General features: G+C 39.3%; 1 protein-coding gene across 7 annotated transcripts in view; it reads left to right on the top strand.

Moving 5' to 3' along the window:
- LOC118229935 (protein eva-1 homolog C) overlaps nt 1-20,911 on the top strand; it is a 173,289-nt gene that overhangs the window by 86,870 nt on the left and 65,508 nt on the right. For 6 of the 7 annotated variants that reach the window (XM_035422496.1, XM_035422495.1, XM_035422492.1 and 3 more), the window contains 2 exons: nt 6,606-6,729; nt 16,308-16,460. In XM_035422496.1, the coding sequence (XP_035278387.1) occupies nt 6,606-6,729; nt 16,308-16,460 (277 nt within the window). The remainder of the gene's footprint in view (nt 1-6,605; nt 6,730-16,307; nt 16,461-20,911) is intronic. The other variant, XM_035422494.1, reaches the window with a different exon arrangement.

Raw genomic sequence — 20,911 nt, 5'->3', positions numbered from 1 at the left:
AAGGGGCCCTCCAGCACAGAGACACAGGGAAACGATGTTCCAACAGTCCACATTTATTTACAAGGGTCAGCAAGATGTTACAGCCAACTGAGCAGATGTAAAACAGTCATGACAGAGGCTCCCTTTGTGTGAGTGGGGATGGCAGATTTAACCTGTGCGCACTGATTACCTCACTACACACAGGTGCAGCCACTCCTGTTCCTGGGTCCAAATAGCCTAGCCATTTATCTAATTCTTAACCAATTATCCAATTGGCCAGGTCTAATTAGCTTGACCCAGGGCAGGTGTGGCTGCTTAAACCAGCCATCCCCACACCACAATGGTCTTTTAAAATAAACAAACACTACACTAGCACTTCATGGTGGACAACTGGCAAACACAGAAACAATGTACCAGGTTAAATATATCTGTATAATTTTCATTTCTCGATCATAATGTGTGTAAATGATTGTTAACAGTTAGCCTACATGTAACAAGTACCTTCTGTTAAAGGCATGCCGCTAATACTGTAACTACAAACAACAGAGTTTATGCCTCGCTTCCATTGTCGTGCGTTCGGCAGGTCCTCGTCAACTTGTAATGTCAGAAATTTATCTTGTGACCAACAGTGGGTGATCTCATTGGTCCACCTCCTTTACATCCCCAGCGGACATACGTACTGTTCATGTGATAAATTTACCAGCTGCCATGACCGCCCGAACGCAAGCACCTCGTAAATACGACTTGGTCACGTGATAAATTTCCGACTTTACAAGTTGACGAATACCGTCCGAATGCACGATCTGTGTGCACACACGGCCCTGCGGTCTCATGCCCTTTTATGGGGATTGGCGGGCCGTTTACCTATGCTAATTAGAAACAACTGGCATGCGCTTTCAATTTACAAGGACAGTGGGATTCATCATAAGAACACAGGTACAAACAATTCTGCGGTTTAAGAACACGTCATGAATCTGACGTAGACTTTTCTTAGGACCTTTCTCAAGAACAAATTTAAGAAAAAACCAGGAAGATACTGGTGAATGAGGCCCATTGACGATTGCCGTACCGAACGCAGAAAACAACAAGGGCTCAATAAAGGAGAATAAACTTGACAGATGGATGTCCATGATTTCAGAGGCACTTTAGTTTATTTAGTGCTGCGAAAAAAAGAAAATAAGAAAGTAAGCTTGTCGCAGTGTTTGGGTTTAACTCATAAGGTACATGACCCTATGCAGGCGTAGTTTAGTTCTTTTCTAACACCCAATGGTAATTTGCAATTGCAATTTAAGACTAAGTTAAATGTAAAAAAAAATAAACAGTGCATTTGCAGAGCTTCAACGTTGATGTTATTAAATTAATATCAGCACATTATATTCACACAATGCTCAATACCATCAGAAATAGCCAGTTCTCCTCAATTAGGCTATAGATGAGTAATAAAATAATTTTTATTTGCATCGCAAAATTGCACACATTTTATCGCCATTATTTAAAATTGTGATTATGTACTCTTCGTTCTCTGACACTGACACGTGGAGAATATATTAGTGGTAATGATCTGCAATACAGAGATTTTGTAAGTCAAACAATCTTGAAGTGCATGTTTGGTTAAAGATAACATTTATTGTCAGTTGTGTTTTTCTTAAGTGTAGGCTAGTGATTAAAACTGACTTGTCTACTCTACCATCAAATTGACTTTTTTGCATTTCACCCAGAGCCCAAGGTTAGCTAGTCAGCAGAAAAAGAAGTAATGGATTATTTAACGTCAGGAGGATATGAGATTGAGGTCCTCAACCAGTTCTCAAACTTCAAAAAGATTTACATTAAGTACAGTACCCCAACCCCATCTAGCGCACATGTGGAATGGCTGTTCAGTTTGGGAAGATTGATGCTCACCCCAGAAGGAAAAGACGGCCTGTCAAGAGGTTTAAGAAGCTTCTCTTCAATCGTTGTTTTACTTCTGAACAGAAGCTTAATGTGGGGAGATCACTAGCATAGTTAGCTTACCAAATTTCTTTTTACAGTGCCATTAAGTTTGGTGTTATTGGAGACATTTCATGTCACTGAAGCTTACTGATATTGATAATTTGTTATCCTTTGCATTTGGATATATTGGCTGGACATTTTGCTGATTTATTCTTGTCGTTGTTTTTCCTGTGTGCAGCTGTCCTTTATTTGCTTTTGAAATGTGTGCAGTTGTGTGGTTGGGCTGACTCATGGCCACTACTTTGTAGGCTATGGTTCAATACAGGTAACTGCAGGTATCTATTGGTCTTGCTGCGGCCAGGAGATCAGCTTTTCCTAGTTCTCCTAATTGTTTTAATAAAGGGGATATATTTAAAAACATTTTTGTGTCCTTCATCATTTCATGTAGCTGTTGTAGATCTTGGTCTGCTAATAATGGGGTGGACTAGGCTAGACTAGAGGTGGACTCCTCAGTTCAGTTTTTAGTTGGGGGGTTGGGGGGCTTGGGGTTGTGAGTAACAGAATTTAATGTGACAAGCAATGTAATGAAGTAATCTGATTACTTTTCAAATGACTAATAAGTAAAGAGTGCTTAATTACATTTTCAGAGTAACTTGCCCAACTTGCTTTTAAGTGGCTTTGAAAAGATGTTTCTGCCAAATAAACAAATGTGATTTTAAAAAATAAAAAATAATAATAATGTGGGGTGAAAAGAAATGCCCACTGGAAAATATTGGAAGATAGGTAGCAACGAATGCTAATCATACTTTTTTTTCATAAACTAAATGAAATAATCATTTAAAAAAAACTGTTTTGTGTTTTCTCAGATCCCCTTTGTGTAATATTACGTTTTGTATAAAGATCTGAAACCATTCAGTGTGACGAATGTGCAGTAATAGAGGTCATCAGGTAGGGGGCAAATGCTATTTCATGGCACTGTATGTATGTATGTATGTATGTATGTATCGAAGATAATAATGTTTTTAAACATTTGAATTCACACCTCACAAATTCAAAACTAAATGTATTGAATTCACAGAAAAATTCTAATCAGTTAAATTCAATGTGTTCTTAAATTCAAATATTTTTCAACCTTATGTTCTTGCATAGCTCTGACTTGAATTAGGCGTAAGTCCACAAAATGTGATGTGAGCATGAGTCCTCTATAAACACATGCATGACTGTACTGTGATGTGAGCACGAGTCCTCTATAAACACATGCATGACTGTACTGTGATGTGAGCACGAGTCCTCTATAAACACATGCATGACTGTACTGTGATGTGAGCACGAGTCCTCTATAAACACATGCATGACTGTACTGTGATGTGAGCATGAGTCCTCTATAAACGCATGCAGGACTGTACTATAAAATGTGTCAAAGCTGTTCTAATATGCACACTTGATCACACTTGCACGCTTGGGCACTTGGCATGTACGTTCAGTACTTAGCTTAAGTGCGCACGTGTGCCCCATTTCTTGAATAGTCATGCGGTTGCCGGTTTGTATGTTTACTGTAGGAAACTGCCACTGAAGAAATATTAATGTAAGAAATATGTTTGTAAAGATGCAAATGTTTTACTTATATTTTATTCATATGTGAGCATCATGGTGGTATTGTTCATGTGATTATAACATTAGCAGGCTAGGTTAATTTGTCTGTAGTTAGCAAGCCCACATCAAGCTTTGCAGAGCTATTGCCAGCTATTAATAGCAGTATGACTACAATAAATTATTTGAAATAGGGAGCACGGAACTAAAAGTGTTGTCCCAATTGTTTTAAAAATCACCACCCACTTGGGCACTTAATACATACCTGAACATTATATGCAAATTTGCATTCCACATCACAATATGTCACTGAAGTGTGTAAGTACCCAAGCACACTTAGCCAAGTGTGGAGAAATGGGACAGTCCATAAAACTGGTAACATAAAAATGGCTTGCTAACAATGCGCACATTTGTTTAAGGATTCCCGCTATGCTGGGTTCTGCACCTGCCCATTTCTAATTAGCATCACACATTCCCCTGTGACATAACTGGAGGTGGTCTGGGAGGTCTTAAATGGATATACACATATTATCTAGGTAGCATACATGAACTAGCCTAGCAGAACTGGGTAGCCGTAGTTAGCTAGAACTTACCTGACTAGTTACAGAAGTGCTTGACACATGAATATAAAGTACAACTGGCTGCACTCACCCTTTATGCCTCGCTTGGTAGACAGTTGCTATATGTGTCTGCTGCAGGTTGCTCAGATCTCAGGTTATCAACTGGTATCTTTTTGCATTGCCCCTTTTCACAGAGATTGATGATGATTGGCTACAGGTAGAATCGATTGTGTCCACATTCTACTCCTTTTTCTGAATAACCCAGATGCTCTGTGCACATTTGGAAACTGAATTTTTACAAAGTGAACTTTTAACTGTATTTGGGGGATTGGAAAAATGGAACCTGAATTTTTGTGAGCCTGGTGTTTTTTAATATTTGAATTTTTGGAAGCTAAGTTTTTGAGATGTGAATTTTGAGAACCAAAATTTTTTAAATATGTTTTTTAAACATTTGAATTCACACCCAACAAATTAAAAACTATAAAATTCCAAGTGAATTAATTCAAATGAATTTAATTCACAGTTACAAGATTCAAATCAGTTAAACTGATCAATTTGTTCTTAAATTCAAATCTTTTTAAACCTAATTTTCCTCCATATATACAGTTGAAGTCAAAAGTTTACATACACCTCAGCCAAATCCATTTAAACTCAGTTTTTCACAATTCCTGACATTTAATCCTAGTAAACATTCCCTGTCTTAGGTCAGTTGGGATCACAACTTTATTTTAAGAATGTGAAATGTCAGAATAATAGTAGAGAGAATGATTTATTTCAGCTTTTATTTCTTTCATCACATTCCCAGTGGGTAAGAAGTTTACATACACTCTGTTAGTATTTGGTAGCATTGCCTATAAATTGTTTAACTTTTAAATTGTTAAATTAACAATTAAATTGTTAGGGCGACATAGCTCAGGAGGTAAGACCGGTTATCTGGCAGTCGGAGGGTTGCCGGTTCAAACCCCGCCCTGAGCGTGTCGAAGTGTCCTTGAGCAAGACACCTAACCCCTAACTGCTCTGGCGAATGAGAGGCATCAATTGTAAAGCGCTTTGGATAAAAGCACTATATAAATGCAGTCCATTTACCATTTACCATTTAACTTGGGTCAAACATTTCGGGTAGCCTTCCACAAGCTTCTCACAATAGGTTTCTGGAATTGTGGCCCATTCCTCCTGACAGAACTGGTGTAACTGAGTCAGGTTTGTAGGCCTCCTTGCTCGCACATGCTTTTTCAGTTCTGCCCACAAATTTTCGATTGGATTGAGGTCAGGACTTTGTGATGGCCACTCCAATACCTTGACTTTGTTGTCCTTAAGCCATTTTGCCACAACTTTGGATGTATGCTTTGGGTCATTGTCCATTTGGAAGAGCCATTTGCTACCAAGCTTTAACTTCCTGGCAAACATAACGATGGTCATTATGGCCAAACAGTTAAATTTTTGTTTCATCAGACCAGAGGACATTTCTCCAAAAAGTAAGATCTTTGTCCCCATGTGCAGTTGCAAACTGTGTTCTGGCTTTTTTATGGCGGTTTTGGAGTAGTGGCTTTTTCCTTGCTGAGCAGCCTTTCAGGTTATGTCGATGTACTGTAGGACTCGTTTTACTGTGGATATAGATACTTTTGTACCTGTTCCCTTCACAAGGTCCTTTGCTGTTGTTCTGGGATTGATTTGCACTTTTCGCACCAAAGCACATTCATCTCTAGGAGACAGAACGCGTCTCCTTCCTGAGCGGTATGACGGCTGCGTGGTCCCATGGTGTTTATACTTGCGTACTATTGTTTGTACAGACAAACGTGGTACCTTCAGGCGTTTGGAAATTGCTCCCAAGGATGAACCAGACTTGTAGAGGTCCACAATTTTCTTTCTGAGGTCTTGGCTGATTTCTTTTGATTTTCCCATGATGTCAAGCAAACAGGCAGTGCTGAGCAAGTACTTTTGGAACCAGGATGAAAACGTTCCAGGATTTGTTGCATGCCGTGGCTGTGTGTGTGTGCGTGTGCAAGTGCCCTACTGTACATGATGTGTGTGGTAATGCTTCTGGGTGATTTGCTTCTTTATTGGTATCTATTTAATGTAATTAGCTTGCCAGCAGGGGTAGTGCACATTTGGCACTGATGTCAGACTTCTAGTTAATAATTTACTCTACACTAGTCAGATTTATCAATGAAAAAGGAATGCAGTGTACACAAACTCTGAAATTGCATTGTCGAATATACCGTCTGTTTTCAGTTCATATTGCTTACTGTTGTGTTTGTGCAATAGTCACATGCAATCACAATGCCAACCCAATAACCCAGGCCTGCTATGAAATTGGACTTGCTACAAACTCATTCTAGCGTAAAATAAATCTTCCCTACAGCTCTGAGACGTGACATTTAAAGCTGGTGGGTTTCCAGTCACTTAGCACTCATTCACTACCCCCCCCCCCCCCACTCTGTCTTTCTCCCAATCCCTTTTTCTCACTGCTCTCTCTATCCCTCTCTTCTTCCCAATCCTTCTGTCTCCCACTCCCTGTCACTTTCTGTCCCTCTCCCTCTTTCTCAGAAGATGCTGGATGAGTGCCAGGATAAGAGGAGCTGTCAGGTCCTTGTCAACAGCCGCCTATTTGGGACAGACCCATGCCCAGGCAGAAGCAAATACCTCATTGTGTGGTACAAATGCCGGCCAAGTAAGTGCCCCCCTACCCTCTCACTCTTAGTCTGCCTGTCTGCATCACTCGTCTCACTGGAATCCTTGCCCTAATCCTTCCAGTGCACCGTGTTCCATGCCGTGCATTGTCACTCCTGCCTAATCTTTTCTTTGCCTCTCCCATTTTGTCAGGATGCTCAAGGCATTATTCTGGGGAAAGAATAACAAATTTGAAAACTCCCTCCTCTCACTTCCTCACCCATCATTAACACCTCCTTTCTTCCCTTTTATTCACTTGAATAGAACAGGCTGAATAGAAGTGAGAACTGAATATTCCATCCTGGTACTTTATTTACACTTTGTCTGCATGCTCGATCTTGCATTTTTCAGCAGGCCTTTGTTCTTCCTCTCCAATGGAATCTGGCCAACAAAGTTTAAGCATTTTGGTGAGATTTAAATAACAGGTGTCAGTGCTTACACGCATGCAAAAAGCTTGGACCTGCTATTGATAGCTCCTCCTCTCTCTCCCTATCTCTCTCTTTCTGCACTTTGGGTTCCGGGGAGGTTTTACTGAAATTTCCTCCCTTCAACTCTGCATTCTCCCCATTGTCCTTCACTGTGGAGCTGCAGATTAAAGGAATGTTTGGGTTTGTCTGAGGACAACCACTGTACTATTGTGTCTTGTTTGTTTATTAGGGGTCCAAGCAGCGAAGCTGGTGGAACCCTATTGTATCTGTTCGGATTATTATTATTAGGGGTCCAAGCAGCGAAGCTGGTGGAACCCTATTGTATCTGTTAGGATTATTAGGGGTCCAAGCAGCGAAGCTGGTGGAACCCTATTGTATCTGTTAGGATTATTATTATTCTTATTTTTTTTAGGGGTCCAAGCAGCGAAGCTGGTGGAACCCTATTGTATCTGTTAGGATTATTATTATTCTTATTTTTTTCCGCTAAAAGTGTCTGAGGCTCAGCAACCATAGGTCCTGGAGCAACCAAATTTGGCAGGTGGGTTCCTATGAGCCCCCACTACTCAGGCACTAAAAATCACGTACGTCGGCCAGATGGTGGCGCTATAACAAAGGGTTTTGCGTAAAAGGCCATAACTCCCACACCATAAGTTAGATGAACACAAAACTTCATCGACCTATGCATCTGAACATGCTCTACAACTTTGCCATTGGCACTACCTATGTCCGCCATATTGTTTTCCCGCCATTTTAACTTTATCGTTGGGGCGTGGCAGCTTTCTCCACTAAAATGTCAGAGGCTCAGCAACCATAAGTCCTAGAGCAACCAAATTTGGCAGGTGGGTTCCTATGGCCCCCCACTACTCAAGCACTAAAAATCACCCATGTCGGCCAGATGGTGGCGCTATAACAAAGGGTCATACTTTTAAAGGCCATAACTGCCACACCGTAAGTCCGATCAACACAAAACTTCATCGACCGATGCATCTGAATGTGCTCTACAACTTTCCTATTGGGAGCACCTATGTCCGCCATATGGTTTGCACAGCATTTGGACTTTTTCATTAGGTGGGGTGCGGAAAAGCTGGAGCTCCAAATCTAAACGATTACGACATCGAGTAAACTTCTTTACGGCAAGCGACAACCATGGCGACGCAAGTAATCCGACACCGTAGGTCTAGTTTTTAGCAGTGAGGAGACGGTCTGACAGTGCTACCTAGCGTGCATGCTAGGATAGGCTACCCAAAGTTTCTTAGTAAAAGCTTTCTGAGAGGATGAATAATTACTTTTCTTTGGCATGGATCCATTTGAAGACAGTATCGGGTGAGTTTGTTAAGTCTTTAAATCTGTCATTATGCTGAGAAATAGCTAAACCATTTCATTGATAGGTTCTGAGTTTCTGTGCAAACGCGCGAAAACACGCTGGTATAATGAAACAATGACGGTAGCCTAATACATATATAGTCCGCTTCGTTCCGTTGCTACCATAACATAACGACCTACAGCTGCAGTTTCTCGCTGCAATTACTAATATTGAATATAAACAAAAGACGCAATTTATGCTGTAGTCTTCCAATGTCTAAATAAATAATACGGTCCATTTGAAGACAATATCGGGTGAGTTTGTTTAGTCTTTAAATCCGTCATTATGCTGAGAGAAATCGTATTCTCAATTTAATTTCTAAATTGACTGTAAGCTTAGGGTTGTAACTAGGTAGTTGTTTCGTAGGTGACTTCGTTTTAACTCGTCTTAACTATTGCTTGAATGTTTTCATAGACTGCGTTGTTGCTGTTCTTGTTTGTGTTAGCGTTAATCAGGTTAACCTACTGGGTCCAAGTTGAACTATGCGTTTGTTCCCCGCACTTGGAACGGTATTTCTCTCTAGGGTTTTCGGCACACTTATTCCTGGTTATGTTTATACACTTTGTTGTACGTCGCTCTGGATATGAGCGTCTGCTAAATGCCTGTAATGTAATGTAATATTCCGTAGCAACAAGATAAACCTGACATTAGCCCTAAAATATTCCAATACAGCAGTGAAAACGCTCACTGAATGCTCACTGAATAACGAAATAAACGAGACAAAGTTTTTAAAAAAATACCACGTCATTCTACAGTCAATATCTGGGACTAAACATTGAATATATATATACAATCTTACCATTGGTTTTACGCGTAGAGATGTCCCTTTTGCGACTGAGTGGTCATATATTGTCTTGGATAATCCGTTTGTGAAATGTCGGATATTTTCAAAAATAGCTGTGCCTAATACCACACCTGTTGCTTACGGCGTGGTCGCCCTTCTTAGTGCAATTTGGCTTTATTGACAATTCATTTATTCAGTAGGTGAGATTATAAGCTTTCTAACGATGTATGACATGTCTGATTTTGCTTTTGGAATAGCGTTTTCTAGGTCAACGTAACTAAAACTTTTCTTATCTGCCAATGTCTAAATAAATAAAACGGCAGTCTACTTCGCGGGCACCACGCAATTCGCGAGTTGATGTAACGTCTTTTTCCCGTTTTTTCTCAATGTCATATTTATTATTTGAAATGTGCATTCATGTGTTATTATTCTATCTGTCTCTGTGGCGCTCTGAAATGTGCATTCTCTGCTAAACTGAGCAATGGATTGGAATATGTGTCTGACGTAGTGCTGCACGGTATACCAAAACTTCAGCACTTTCTCGGTACTTAAAAAAAAAAAAAAAAAACGGTTTCGTATTTGAATTTTCCGACGTTCAGTAGTTCTGCGTCAAATGTAAAAGCCAGGGAAATGTGTCTCCCGCATTACTGATTTAGAGGATGAAAAGTGTAGTTTGTCAGAATCTTCGCTAGATGGCAGCAGCAACTAAGGTTGCCAAGTGAGGTGACCTGCGCTTGTGCATTCACTTCCCTGATACAGCGCAAGCTTTGACTCAGTTCACTTCAGTAGCAATAGGTGTTCCAAGTTGGAAATATTGTATTATAGATGAATGCTGTATTGTTATTAAAATATGCTGTTTTTAAATCTATTTAAAGGTGAAAGACCTGTTTTAAAGATTATTTAGTTTACAACTGTTTAATTTTTGAAATATTTTTAACATATTTTTCTATTGTTCAGTGTTGTAACACTATAGGCCTATGCATATTAATATGTTGCAGAGGCTTCAACTTAAAGGTTGTTAATGAACCAGGTTGTTAATAAACCATGAATTCGAAAATGAGGCCAACCCTTGTGGACATTACGTTTCTGATCTATTAAGGTAATTTCAGTATCGTTAGGTACCGAGTATCGATTTAGCATTGTTTAAGTTTCAAGTATCATTTCAGTATTGAGCATCGTAATACTAAACCTGGTATCAGTATCAAAGTAACAATTTCGGTATCGTGACAACACTAGCATGACGCCTTTTTTAGTTGCGGCGCAGAAACACTGCAGCTGCGCACACACGCCGGACCATCAAAGTGTTACAACATGCCATCTAAGTGTTATGACATAGTACAGGCCTTGACGGGAAGCGGCCAGGACGTATCCATGGCGACGTAACTAAGTCATCCGACAGCGTCTCTTAGCACAAAATTGGCCATAAGTCATCAACATTTTATACGATCATCATGATATTCAGTAGATATGTTGGGTGAAGGCATATGATCATGAGGACAAAGCCATTTTAAAATCGCTCCATAAGGGGCGCGATGGTGCCAATGCTTGGACCCCTCCCAACGCCGCTTGCGGCTTTAATTATTATTATTATTATTAGGGGTCCAAGCAGCGAAGCTGGTGGAACCCTATTGTATCTGTTAGGATTATTATTATTCTTATTTTTTTCTGCTAAAAGTGTCTGAGGCTCAGCAACCATAAGTCCTAGAGCAACCAAATTTGGCAGGTGGGTTCCTATGGTCCCCCACTACTCAGGCAATAAAAATCACCTATGTCGGCCAGATGGTGGCGCTATAACAAAGGGTTTTGCGTAAAAGGCCATAACTCCCACACCATACATTAGATCAACACAAAACGTCATGGACCTATGTATCTGAACATGCTCTACAACTTTGCTTTTGGGACCACCTATGTCCGCCATATTGTTTGCCTGCCATTTTGACTTGTTCGTTGGGGCGTGGAAGCTTTCTCCGCTAAAATGTCTGAGGCTCAGCAACCATAATTTGTAGTCCAACCAAATTTGGTAGGTCGGTTCCTATGGCCCCCCACTACTCAGGTACTACAAATCACCTATGTCGGCCAGATGGTGGCGCTATAACAAAGGGTCATGTTTAAAAGGTCATAACTCCCACACCGTAAGTCAGATCAACACAAAACTTAATCGACTGATGCATCTGAATGTGCTCTACAACTTGTCTATTGGGACCACCTATGTCCGCCATATGGTTTGCCCACCATTTGGACTTTTTCATTAGGTGGGGTGCGGAAGAGCTGGAGCTCCAAATCTAAGTGCTACGACATCTTCTTTACGGCAAGCGACATCCATGGCGACGCAAGTAATCCGACACCGTAGGGTCTAGTTTTTAGCAGTGAGGGGAGGATCTGAGCGTCGCAGAAGCAATGGAACACAGTGCCAGCCAGAGTGCATGCTAGGCTACCAAGAGTTTGTTAGTAAAAGCTTTTTGAGAGGATGTATAATTACTTTTCTTGAGCATGGATCCATTTGAAGACAGTATCGGGTGAGTTTGTTTAGTCTTTGAATCTGTCATTATGCTGAGAAATAGCTAAACCATTTTATTTATAGGTTCTGAGTTTCTGTGCAAACACGCGAAAACACGCTGGTATAATGAAACAATGACGGTAGCCTAATACATATATCGTCCGCTTCGTTCCGTTGCTACCATAACATAACGACCTACAGCTGCAGTTTCTCGCTGCAATTACTATATTACAATATACTAATTTATGCTGTAGTCTGCCAATGTCTAAATAAATAATACGGTCCATTTGAAGACAATATCGGGTGAGTTCGTTTAGTCTTTAAATCCGTCATTATGCTGAGAGAAATCGTATTCTCAATTTAATCTCTAAATTGCCTGTATGCCTAGGGTTGTAACTAGGTAGCTGTTTCGTAGGTGACTTAGTCTTAACTCGTCTTAACTATTGCTTGTATTTTTGCATAGACTGCGTTGTTGCTGTTCTTGTTTGTGTTAGTGTTAATCAGTTTAACCTACTGGGTCCAAGTTGAACTATGCGGTTGTTCCCTGCACTTGGAACGGTACTTCTCTAGGGTTTTCGACACACTTGTTCCTGATTATGATTATACACTTTGTTGTACGTCACTCTGGATAAGAGCGTCTGCCAAATGCCTGTAATGTAATGTAATGTAATATTCCGTAGCAACAAGATAAACCCGACATTAGCCCTAAAATATGCCAATACAGCAGTGAAAACGCTGCTCACTCAAATAAACGAGACAAAGTTTTTTCTTTAAATTATACCATGCCATTCTACAGTCAATATATGGGACTAAACATTGAATAAATATATAATCTTACCATTGGTATTACGTCTTTTTTTTTCGTTTTTTCTCAATGTCGTATTTATTATTTGAAATGTGTATTTATGTGTTATTATTCTATCTGTCTCTGTGGCGCTCTGAAATGTGCATTCTCTGCTAAGCTGAGCAATGGATTGGAATATGTGTCTGACGTATTGTTGCACAGTATACCAAAACTTCAGCACTTTCTCGGTACTAAAAAAAAAAAAAGAAATGGGTCGGTATTAGAATATTCCGACGTTCGGTAGTTTTGAGTCAAATGTAAAAGCCAGGGAAAATTGTCTCCCGCATTACTGATTGAGAAGATGAAAAGTGTAATTTGTCAGCATCTTCGCTAGAAGGCAGTAGCAACTAAGGTTGCCAAGTGAGGTGACTTGCGCTTGCGCACTCAGCTCCTTGATACAGCGCAAGCTTTGACTCAGTTCACTTCAGTAGCAATAGGTGTTCCAATTTGGAAATATTTTATTATAGATAGATGCTGTATTGTTATTAAATTTGCTGTTTTTAAATCTATTTAAAGGTGAAAAACCTGTTTTAAAGATTATTTAGTTTACAACTTTAATTTTTGAAATATATTTAACATATTTTTCTATTGTTCAGTGTTGTAACACTATAGGCCTATGCATATTAATATGTTGAAGAGGCTTCAACTTAAAGGTTGTTAATGAACCAGGTTGTTAACCCTCTGGGGTCGAGAGCTTCGCCGGCGGAGCTCGACAAGATGAAATTAACTTTCGTTTCTATTTGGATGATTAACTTCACGTGCTGTTATCATACAGACGCAACAAAAACATTGACAGAAACCTTAGAATCGCGACTTTCCAATGCGCCCATTGGCAAATAATATAAATTGTTTTAAATGTTCCAAATTTGATGAATTAGATCATGTATGCTTCGCTAAACTTTACTCATTACTATGTGAATTTCGCTCAGCAGGAAGTCCGCCCAAATCGCATTCACATGTTAACAACATTATAATTACTCTCCATAGAAGGAGACTAAAGGAGGGGCGATGCGAGATCCATGTGAGAAATGCCAAGTCTGCGAAAGCGGGATAGAATGTCACAGAGTGTCGCCTAATTCACTTCTTTTGAGGTGAACATTTCGTTTAATTTTGGAAAATGGTCCGTCCGGAAGCCGACACTGATGAAGAGCGGTGTCATTTCGAACAGCGAACTGATCCAGCTGAGGATCAACTTCATGCGTAAGTATATTTCTTATGATCATATTGGTAAATATGTGTACTGTATTGCAACGTATCTGTGTGTTTGTAGGAATATCCAGCAATGTGCGCGTTTGTAAATTCCCACACTACGAACGATTCGAACTATTGCATCTCAAAATTATAGGCTAGGCTCTCTGCGTCTGGTTGTGTTAGAAGTATCAGGTAGACTGTATGTTTTTCGATCATATTCGTAATAAATAGCTCATGCCTGGCGTGTAGTGGCGTGGCTAGGATTCTAAAACTGATGTCCTTGCACAATCGATATTAGCATACTCTAAGTAAGTTCGGGAAATAGCAATAAAATAACCACTTAGCTAAACAGACCTAGCCTAGTTCAGATTGAGGCATTGTTATTGATGAGTTGCTTGTAGTTTAGTTGGAATATCAGTGTTTATTTAGTTAAGCTAATGTTTTTTCGTTGATAGCTTGCATTGTTTGTAAATGTGTGCTGTATTACATTCTCTGTGTGTTTGTAAGAATATTCACTAATATGCGCGCTTGTAAATTCCCACACTACGAATGATTCTAACCATTGCTTCTCAAAATTATAGGCTACCTCTCTGCGTCTGGTTGTGTTTGTTTGGTTCTTTGTATATGATGTCACATTTCATAAATTTTGTTTTCACTAGTTAGTGGTTTGTCCCTTTTTTGTAAAGCACATTTAATTTTCACCTGTTGAAGGAAATGTGCTATATAAATAAAGTTTGATTTGATTTCACATTTCCTAACAATTTTGTTTTTATTATATTTGCAGAGATGTTGATCAGGAAACACGGCCTAGTTCACCACTAGCTAAGAGGCCAGGCAGACGTTGCAAGAGTACACCAGTCTCATCTCATCTTCCATGCAGTTTACTTCAATAAATGTTCTAAAATCAAAAGTTGTCTTTGTTTCTGTCTTCTAAATGGCTCACTGAGTTTTTGTCTTAGTGGTGGGGAGGCATGCGGCCAGGTGTGAATAGCCTACTTAGCTGGCAGGTATTCCTACCCAATGCATATTCATTACAGAAAGGCCATTTGCCCTCCCATTCTCACCTGTTGTTGAAAAATAGTAGTCACAACACTAACTTTTAGCAATTTATTTTATATTTCTCATTGGATTTGCTAAAATATTTTGTCATCTTTTGATACCCAAGACCTTGAAGAACACATTTCAGTGACCAAAAGTCTTATTCACAATTGTTTAGTGTGTTTTATTTCAACATTCCTGTGCATGTTCAAAACTACTGTTTACAGTTTGTGTGTTTTTAGAGCAGTTTACAATCCACACATGATTATGACCTACTTACTGCTGCCATATTATTGTAGCTGAGTGTGTGCTGAAAACAAAGATATGAAACACTTTGGAATCACTGTATATAAAGTTGATGAAATTTACACAAATGTCAGAGCATCGCACAATCACCAGTGTGCCTCATTTTACCCTTAGACCCCAGAGAGTTAATAAACCATGAATTCGAAAATGAGGTCAACCCTTGTGGACATTACGTTTCTGATCTATTAAGGTAATTTCAGTATCGTTAGGTACCGAGTATCGAATTAGCATCGTTTAAGTTTCAAGTATCATTTCAGTATTGAGTATCGTAATACTAAACCTGGTATCAGTATCAAAGTCAAAATTTTGGTATCGTGACAACACTAGTGTGACGCCTTTTTTAGTTGCGGCGCAGCAACACTGCAGCTGTGCATACACGCCGGACCATCTAAGTGTTACGACATGCTATCTAAGTGTTACGACAAAGTAAAGGCCTTTACGGGAAGCGGCCAGGACGTATCCATGGCGACGTAAATAAGTCATCCGCCAGCGTCTCTTAGCACAAATCTGGCCATAAGTCATCAATATTTTATACGATCATCATGATATTCAGTAGATATGTTGGGTGAAGGCTTATGATCATGAGGACAAAGCCATTTTAAAATCACTCCATAGGGGTCGCGATGGTGCCAATGCTTGGACCCCTCCCAACGCCGCTTGCGGCTTTAATTATTAATTTATTTGTTTACCCATAAAGCATGATTCATTTATTAATAAATCAACAGCCAATTCAGATTCAAGAAATCAAGTGATGTGTTGTAAGTTAATTGTGTCATCGCCTGCTTTCATTTATCAATGAAATTCTCAGTAACAATGGAAGCCAGGACACCCTGTGGCTCTCCAGGGTTTTAGCTGGGGAACCGCCAGTGTAAGGACAAGCCACAAATGGTGCTGTCTTTTGGAATAATAATTGACATGAATGCATTTTATTCAGTATTTTCAGAATTTCCTTTCACAGAAAAGACTTAGAAAGTGCACACTGGAAAAATCATGTGCTTTAACCCCCGATAGGAGATTATGAGGTAAAGTTAGTTTGTGTCCTTTTTTTAAATGTAATTGTACGGTATGTATCCAACATTTTGCTGTAAGGGAAAAGGGATAGCTCGTGATGGATCATTTCTTTCACAGATAAGTATAAGAGCAAGGTGGTCTGTGAGGGGGACTGGCTGAGGCTGAATTGCAAGCAGAGCATGCGGATTGCCATCTACTCCGCCATTTTTGGCAGGTCCCAGCCAGGTGCCCTGGAATGTCCACCCTATGACCAGAAGGCACCAGCTGTAGGTGAGATCTTGGGTATCCTCCTCTTTGCCTTGCCTACCTGCAGCACCTAAATGCAATCTTCTCTCCTGTTTTTCCAAACTACAGCTCCACTGCTTGAATTCATTGTTATTCATTCACTGTATATATGAATTTACTACATACCCTATATGTAACACACTAATGGTAATTCAGTGTGCAGCACATTATACTGTATAACAGGTAAATAAGTACAGTACATATTTCAATGTCATTAAGGGGTGATAGGACTCAGACTGGATGTTCAATGTGTTTGTAAAGAGTCTCAAAAAGGAAATGGGTTAATTTTGGAGAAGGGGAATTACTATTGGTCAGTTGGCACCACTAATGAGGAGATTCATGAGGACAAGGTGGCACAATTAGTTTGTCACAGAGGGTGCATGAAATTGTTGAAGCAAGAATAGGTTTTGCTTTAATAGATCCTGGAAAGCGTGTTGGCTTATACCAGAGTATAGAGTCCCCCCCATTCAGATGGCTGTCAGACCTGGGTTTTAATCAAAGTGAGGTTGATTGTTACATTCCTGAAGAATATCTGAAGAACATTGTTCAATCAGGTCCTGGGGAGATGTCTCTTGGATGGAGGCCTACAAGTATATCGGGTTCCCATCAGCCCTAGCATCTGGGGTGATGCTGGAACAACAGGGGAGAATGGCTGAATGTGGTTGGGTGTCACTCAACCCTGACGCCAGACAATGCGAGGGGACATGCCCTAGAGTGGATCAGTGACATTGCACCTTGAATATGTTTCATAGCTACATCGGGTTTCATTATTTGAGCAATGGAGGGGAAAGCAGTGTTGCATTTCCCTTTATGATGCCGGTGAGCATTCAGGTCTTGACTTTGAAAAGGGGGATGCTGTCCTTCACCCTGTTTTAAAAAGAGACCATTTCAAAAAGATACAAAAAAAACTGCACATTTCAGTCTATTTTTTTTATTACTGGTTCACATGATATTCTTGTTAAATGTATAAGATCTGTCAGTTAAGTTATTCTTATTCGGAAGGGTTTCATTTGTTTTGCATGAAAGTACATCAAAGGGAAAGTCTTTTGTTTGGTGATGTTAAGGGTTCATCAATGAGCTAAGAAAGGTTCACGCATGTGGTGCCTGGATGTTGGTATGAACACACATCCCATGGTTTTTTTTTCAGAAACATTACAGTGTCTCTAATGTAATGCTCATCTTAAACAATAATTGTAAGCTGATAACGACTCAGCCTGAGGTGCCCTAATGATGATTACTGTGTTTCTCTTGGGGTTCCCAGAATGTGCTAGGAGCTGTCAGCATGCAGTTAAGTCGGGGCTTTACCAGCATCCACGCCTTCTATGCAGTCTGATCTGTGATGACAGAGGCTTTTCGTACCCAACAGACAAGCACAAGTTACTGTACATGCAGCCAAACTCCTGAATGAATGGATGCTGCCACCCGGCTTTATCTCAACCTAATACTGCAAGCTGTATTAAAAACAAACAAAGCTAAGAACTCCTAAAAACAAACCAATTGATTCTGGCAGAAAAGACACCCACAATTTCGCATTTGCATGAGCTGCAGGATAATCAGTTTGAAATGGTGACATAAAAATAAATTACAAACCCTTGCTATCTCTCACTGATGTTATGAACGATGAAACGTAATAGCCACGTTAAGAACAATGGGAAGAGAGCTAAAAAAGTGTGAAAGTGTGTATCGTATATACAACATAGAATAGGGTTTTTTCATAACCATGTATTTATACCACCCAAATACATCAGATATTGTAGTAATGGGAAAAGACTGGTAGTTTTTCAAACGAAAGCATAATTATAGAAATTTTATTATTATCCCTCTGGCATTAGGGCAAAATTTACAATTATGTGCATGCATCGTGTAAAACTAGTCATAATGTTATTAAATATGGCTGCATTATCAATCTTCTGTATTATACATAAAGTTTATGCAGGGACATAGGAGTGAGTTTGACATTGGGGGGGATACCAAAGCCAGCTATGGGTATTAAAATGTAGACACATACTAGTCTCATGCATTCTCATCTGCAAGAGCTGGCTTTGTTTTTTATTTATTGTTCTGTATGTATGTGAGATAGCCTATCTCCTAGTCAGTAATCGCCCAACAGTAGACACCCTCAAGTCGGCACAATAATGAAAGTATCATGTTTAATCAACTTAAACCTTATTTAACCCTCTGATATGGAAATGCATGAATTAAATTAATCACAAACAGTTTGTTTTTAGACACATAACTAAATGCATGTGTAGTAAATGTGCAATAAATGTGCCAACTGAACAAGGCTGAATAAGAGCTACTCTACACCTCAACATCGCCTCTCTCTACCCATCCAAAGCCTCTACTGATACTTATAGAATCTATCAAATATATCAAAACCTATTTATTTTCTGACAGTATGACATAAAGAAAGATGGAAAGATAAAATGGATAGTTTGTTCTCAACAGGAAATTATTTTCAGTTAGGTGCAGGCATATGAGAACATTCCAAAAACAAACACATACAGTATATAAAAAAGTCTTTGAATTCCCATTTCTCCCTACCAAAATGTCACTCTCAAGAATAAAGAAAAATATTTGGAACTTCATCATGGAAATTCTGTTCAGTGCAACATTATGTTAATACGAAACGTGTGTCAAACATGGTAATACGATGCATTGCGCCAGATTAAACGATGGACTGGATCTGTTTTTTGGCTGCTTTTGTTGGCTTATTTTTGGATGAAAGGATGCTGGAAATAAATTAAATGAAGACCACCAACTCAGCTACTGGGTCGTCCATCTTTCTAGATTTTACCGTAGATTCATGAATGAACCAAAAGGTTCTATTTTTTTGACATACATAAGACACCCAAAACGGAGTTGATTAATGCATTTTCAATTAATGACGTTGAACAATACATATAAAATTATAATAACTACATATTACAATTTGAACAATGCAAGCAACTTATTTGAATATATTATTAGTAATGGCATAGTATTCACCTTACCTTCCTCCCATACGCCTGCAAACTTCCTTGCAAAATCTCATGATGCACAATTTGAATGGGGTGATTTTTTAAAGATTGGGCTCCATTCAAAAGAATGATATTTGCTGTATTGGGCAAACTTGTTGACTGCATTCCTGCAACATGCCTTTCAAAATAGAAGTACACAGAAAGGGTTTTACAATTATTGGGGGTTTAACTGGGCAAGTTTATCTGCTTCCAATATTGGGGGAGCATGTCCCCCCTGTCCCCCCACTTCCTATGCCCCTGAGTTTATGTGCTCTAACATGCATTTAAGGGTATACAGAGTGGTATACACTTTGAGAACAATTTGTTACCCTGGCAATTATATGGAGAGCTCCATGTAGCTGAAAGATGCCCTTGAGTGATCTGAGGTCCGTTATCAATTTTTCTTGTGAATGGAAGCCTAGAGATATAGATGGAAGATTTACTGAAAAAATGTCAGATTGCACTCGTTCAAGTGAGATCACATCTTATCGCTGTCTGCAATAAAGAAACTAAAATTGACACATGACATTTGCAGTAGCCCCTATTGCAAAATAAATTTGCTGATTTCCTGTCAGCTATGATGCTATAATGCCCTATCACAACATGCTAAGAAAGTAGAGAAAATAGTCTAGTAATACACCATAATTACAGGCTGAATCTTGATAAATCATTAATGTTGACTAATGCTTTCTATCATTACAGTGGTCTTATATTGCAATTGACAGCATATTTTTCAGTATCGCCATCACTGGAATTGTCATCTTAAAATTAAATTAGCCCCTTGGGCTCTATTTTCCAGATTCAATGTCACATGGCATATGGGTGCAGTCAATGGACTGTGCATGCAGTGCATGGGCACCCTGGGCGTGGCTAGTGAACATTTGTATTTTTGTTACCAGAGGTGAGGAGCGTACTGCTCAAAGCACACAGTGGACCTGGAAAATGGGCTGGATTATACTGAATATTTTATCAGTCGGTGAGGTGCAACTGGATTTATTACTAACCAATAAAATTGCCTTTTTTCATTCCCTATAAGAGCTGTGCGCATTGCATAGGATGTACTGCCAATTTCCATACATCTACATCTGCAACGAAGTATGAGGATAAGGCTATACTAATCAGATGTTTCTCATTCAAGTTGTGTTGCGGGAGGTGCAGACTTAGGCTGTCACTTTTTTCAAAGATTGAGTTTGAACAAATCTGATAAATAAGAGTAATTTGTTCAAACTTGTTCAAATTTTCTTCCATCAGAATTAAAATAAAACTAAACATTTATTATGGGCCAGTTTAAATTGTCTGTTAAACCTGTAGCTAAATAGTTTATCACGCTATGCTATAATTACTGTATGTCTTATTAAACAAAATAAAACCAGGGAAGATCATAAAATGCCAGCGATCTGTTCACAACAGTAAAATGACTCAGTGTTGCTCAAATGA

Source organism: Anguilla anguilla, chromosome 6 (assembly GCF_013347855.1).
Source record: "Anguilla anguilla isolate fAngAng1 chromosome 6, fAngAng1.pri, whole genome shotgun sequence".
NCBI lineage: Eukaryota > Metazoa > Chordata > Actinopteri > Anguilliformes > Anguillidae > Anguilla > Anguilla anguilla.
This window is presented reverse-complemented; position numbering and strand designations above follow the sequence as displayed.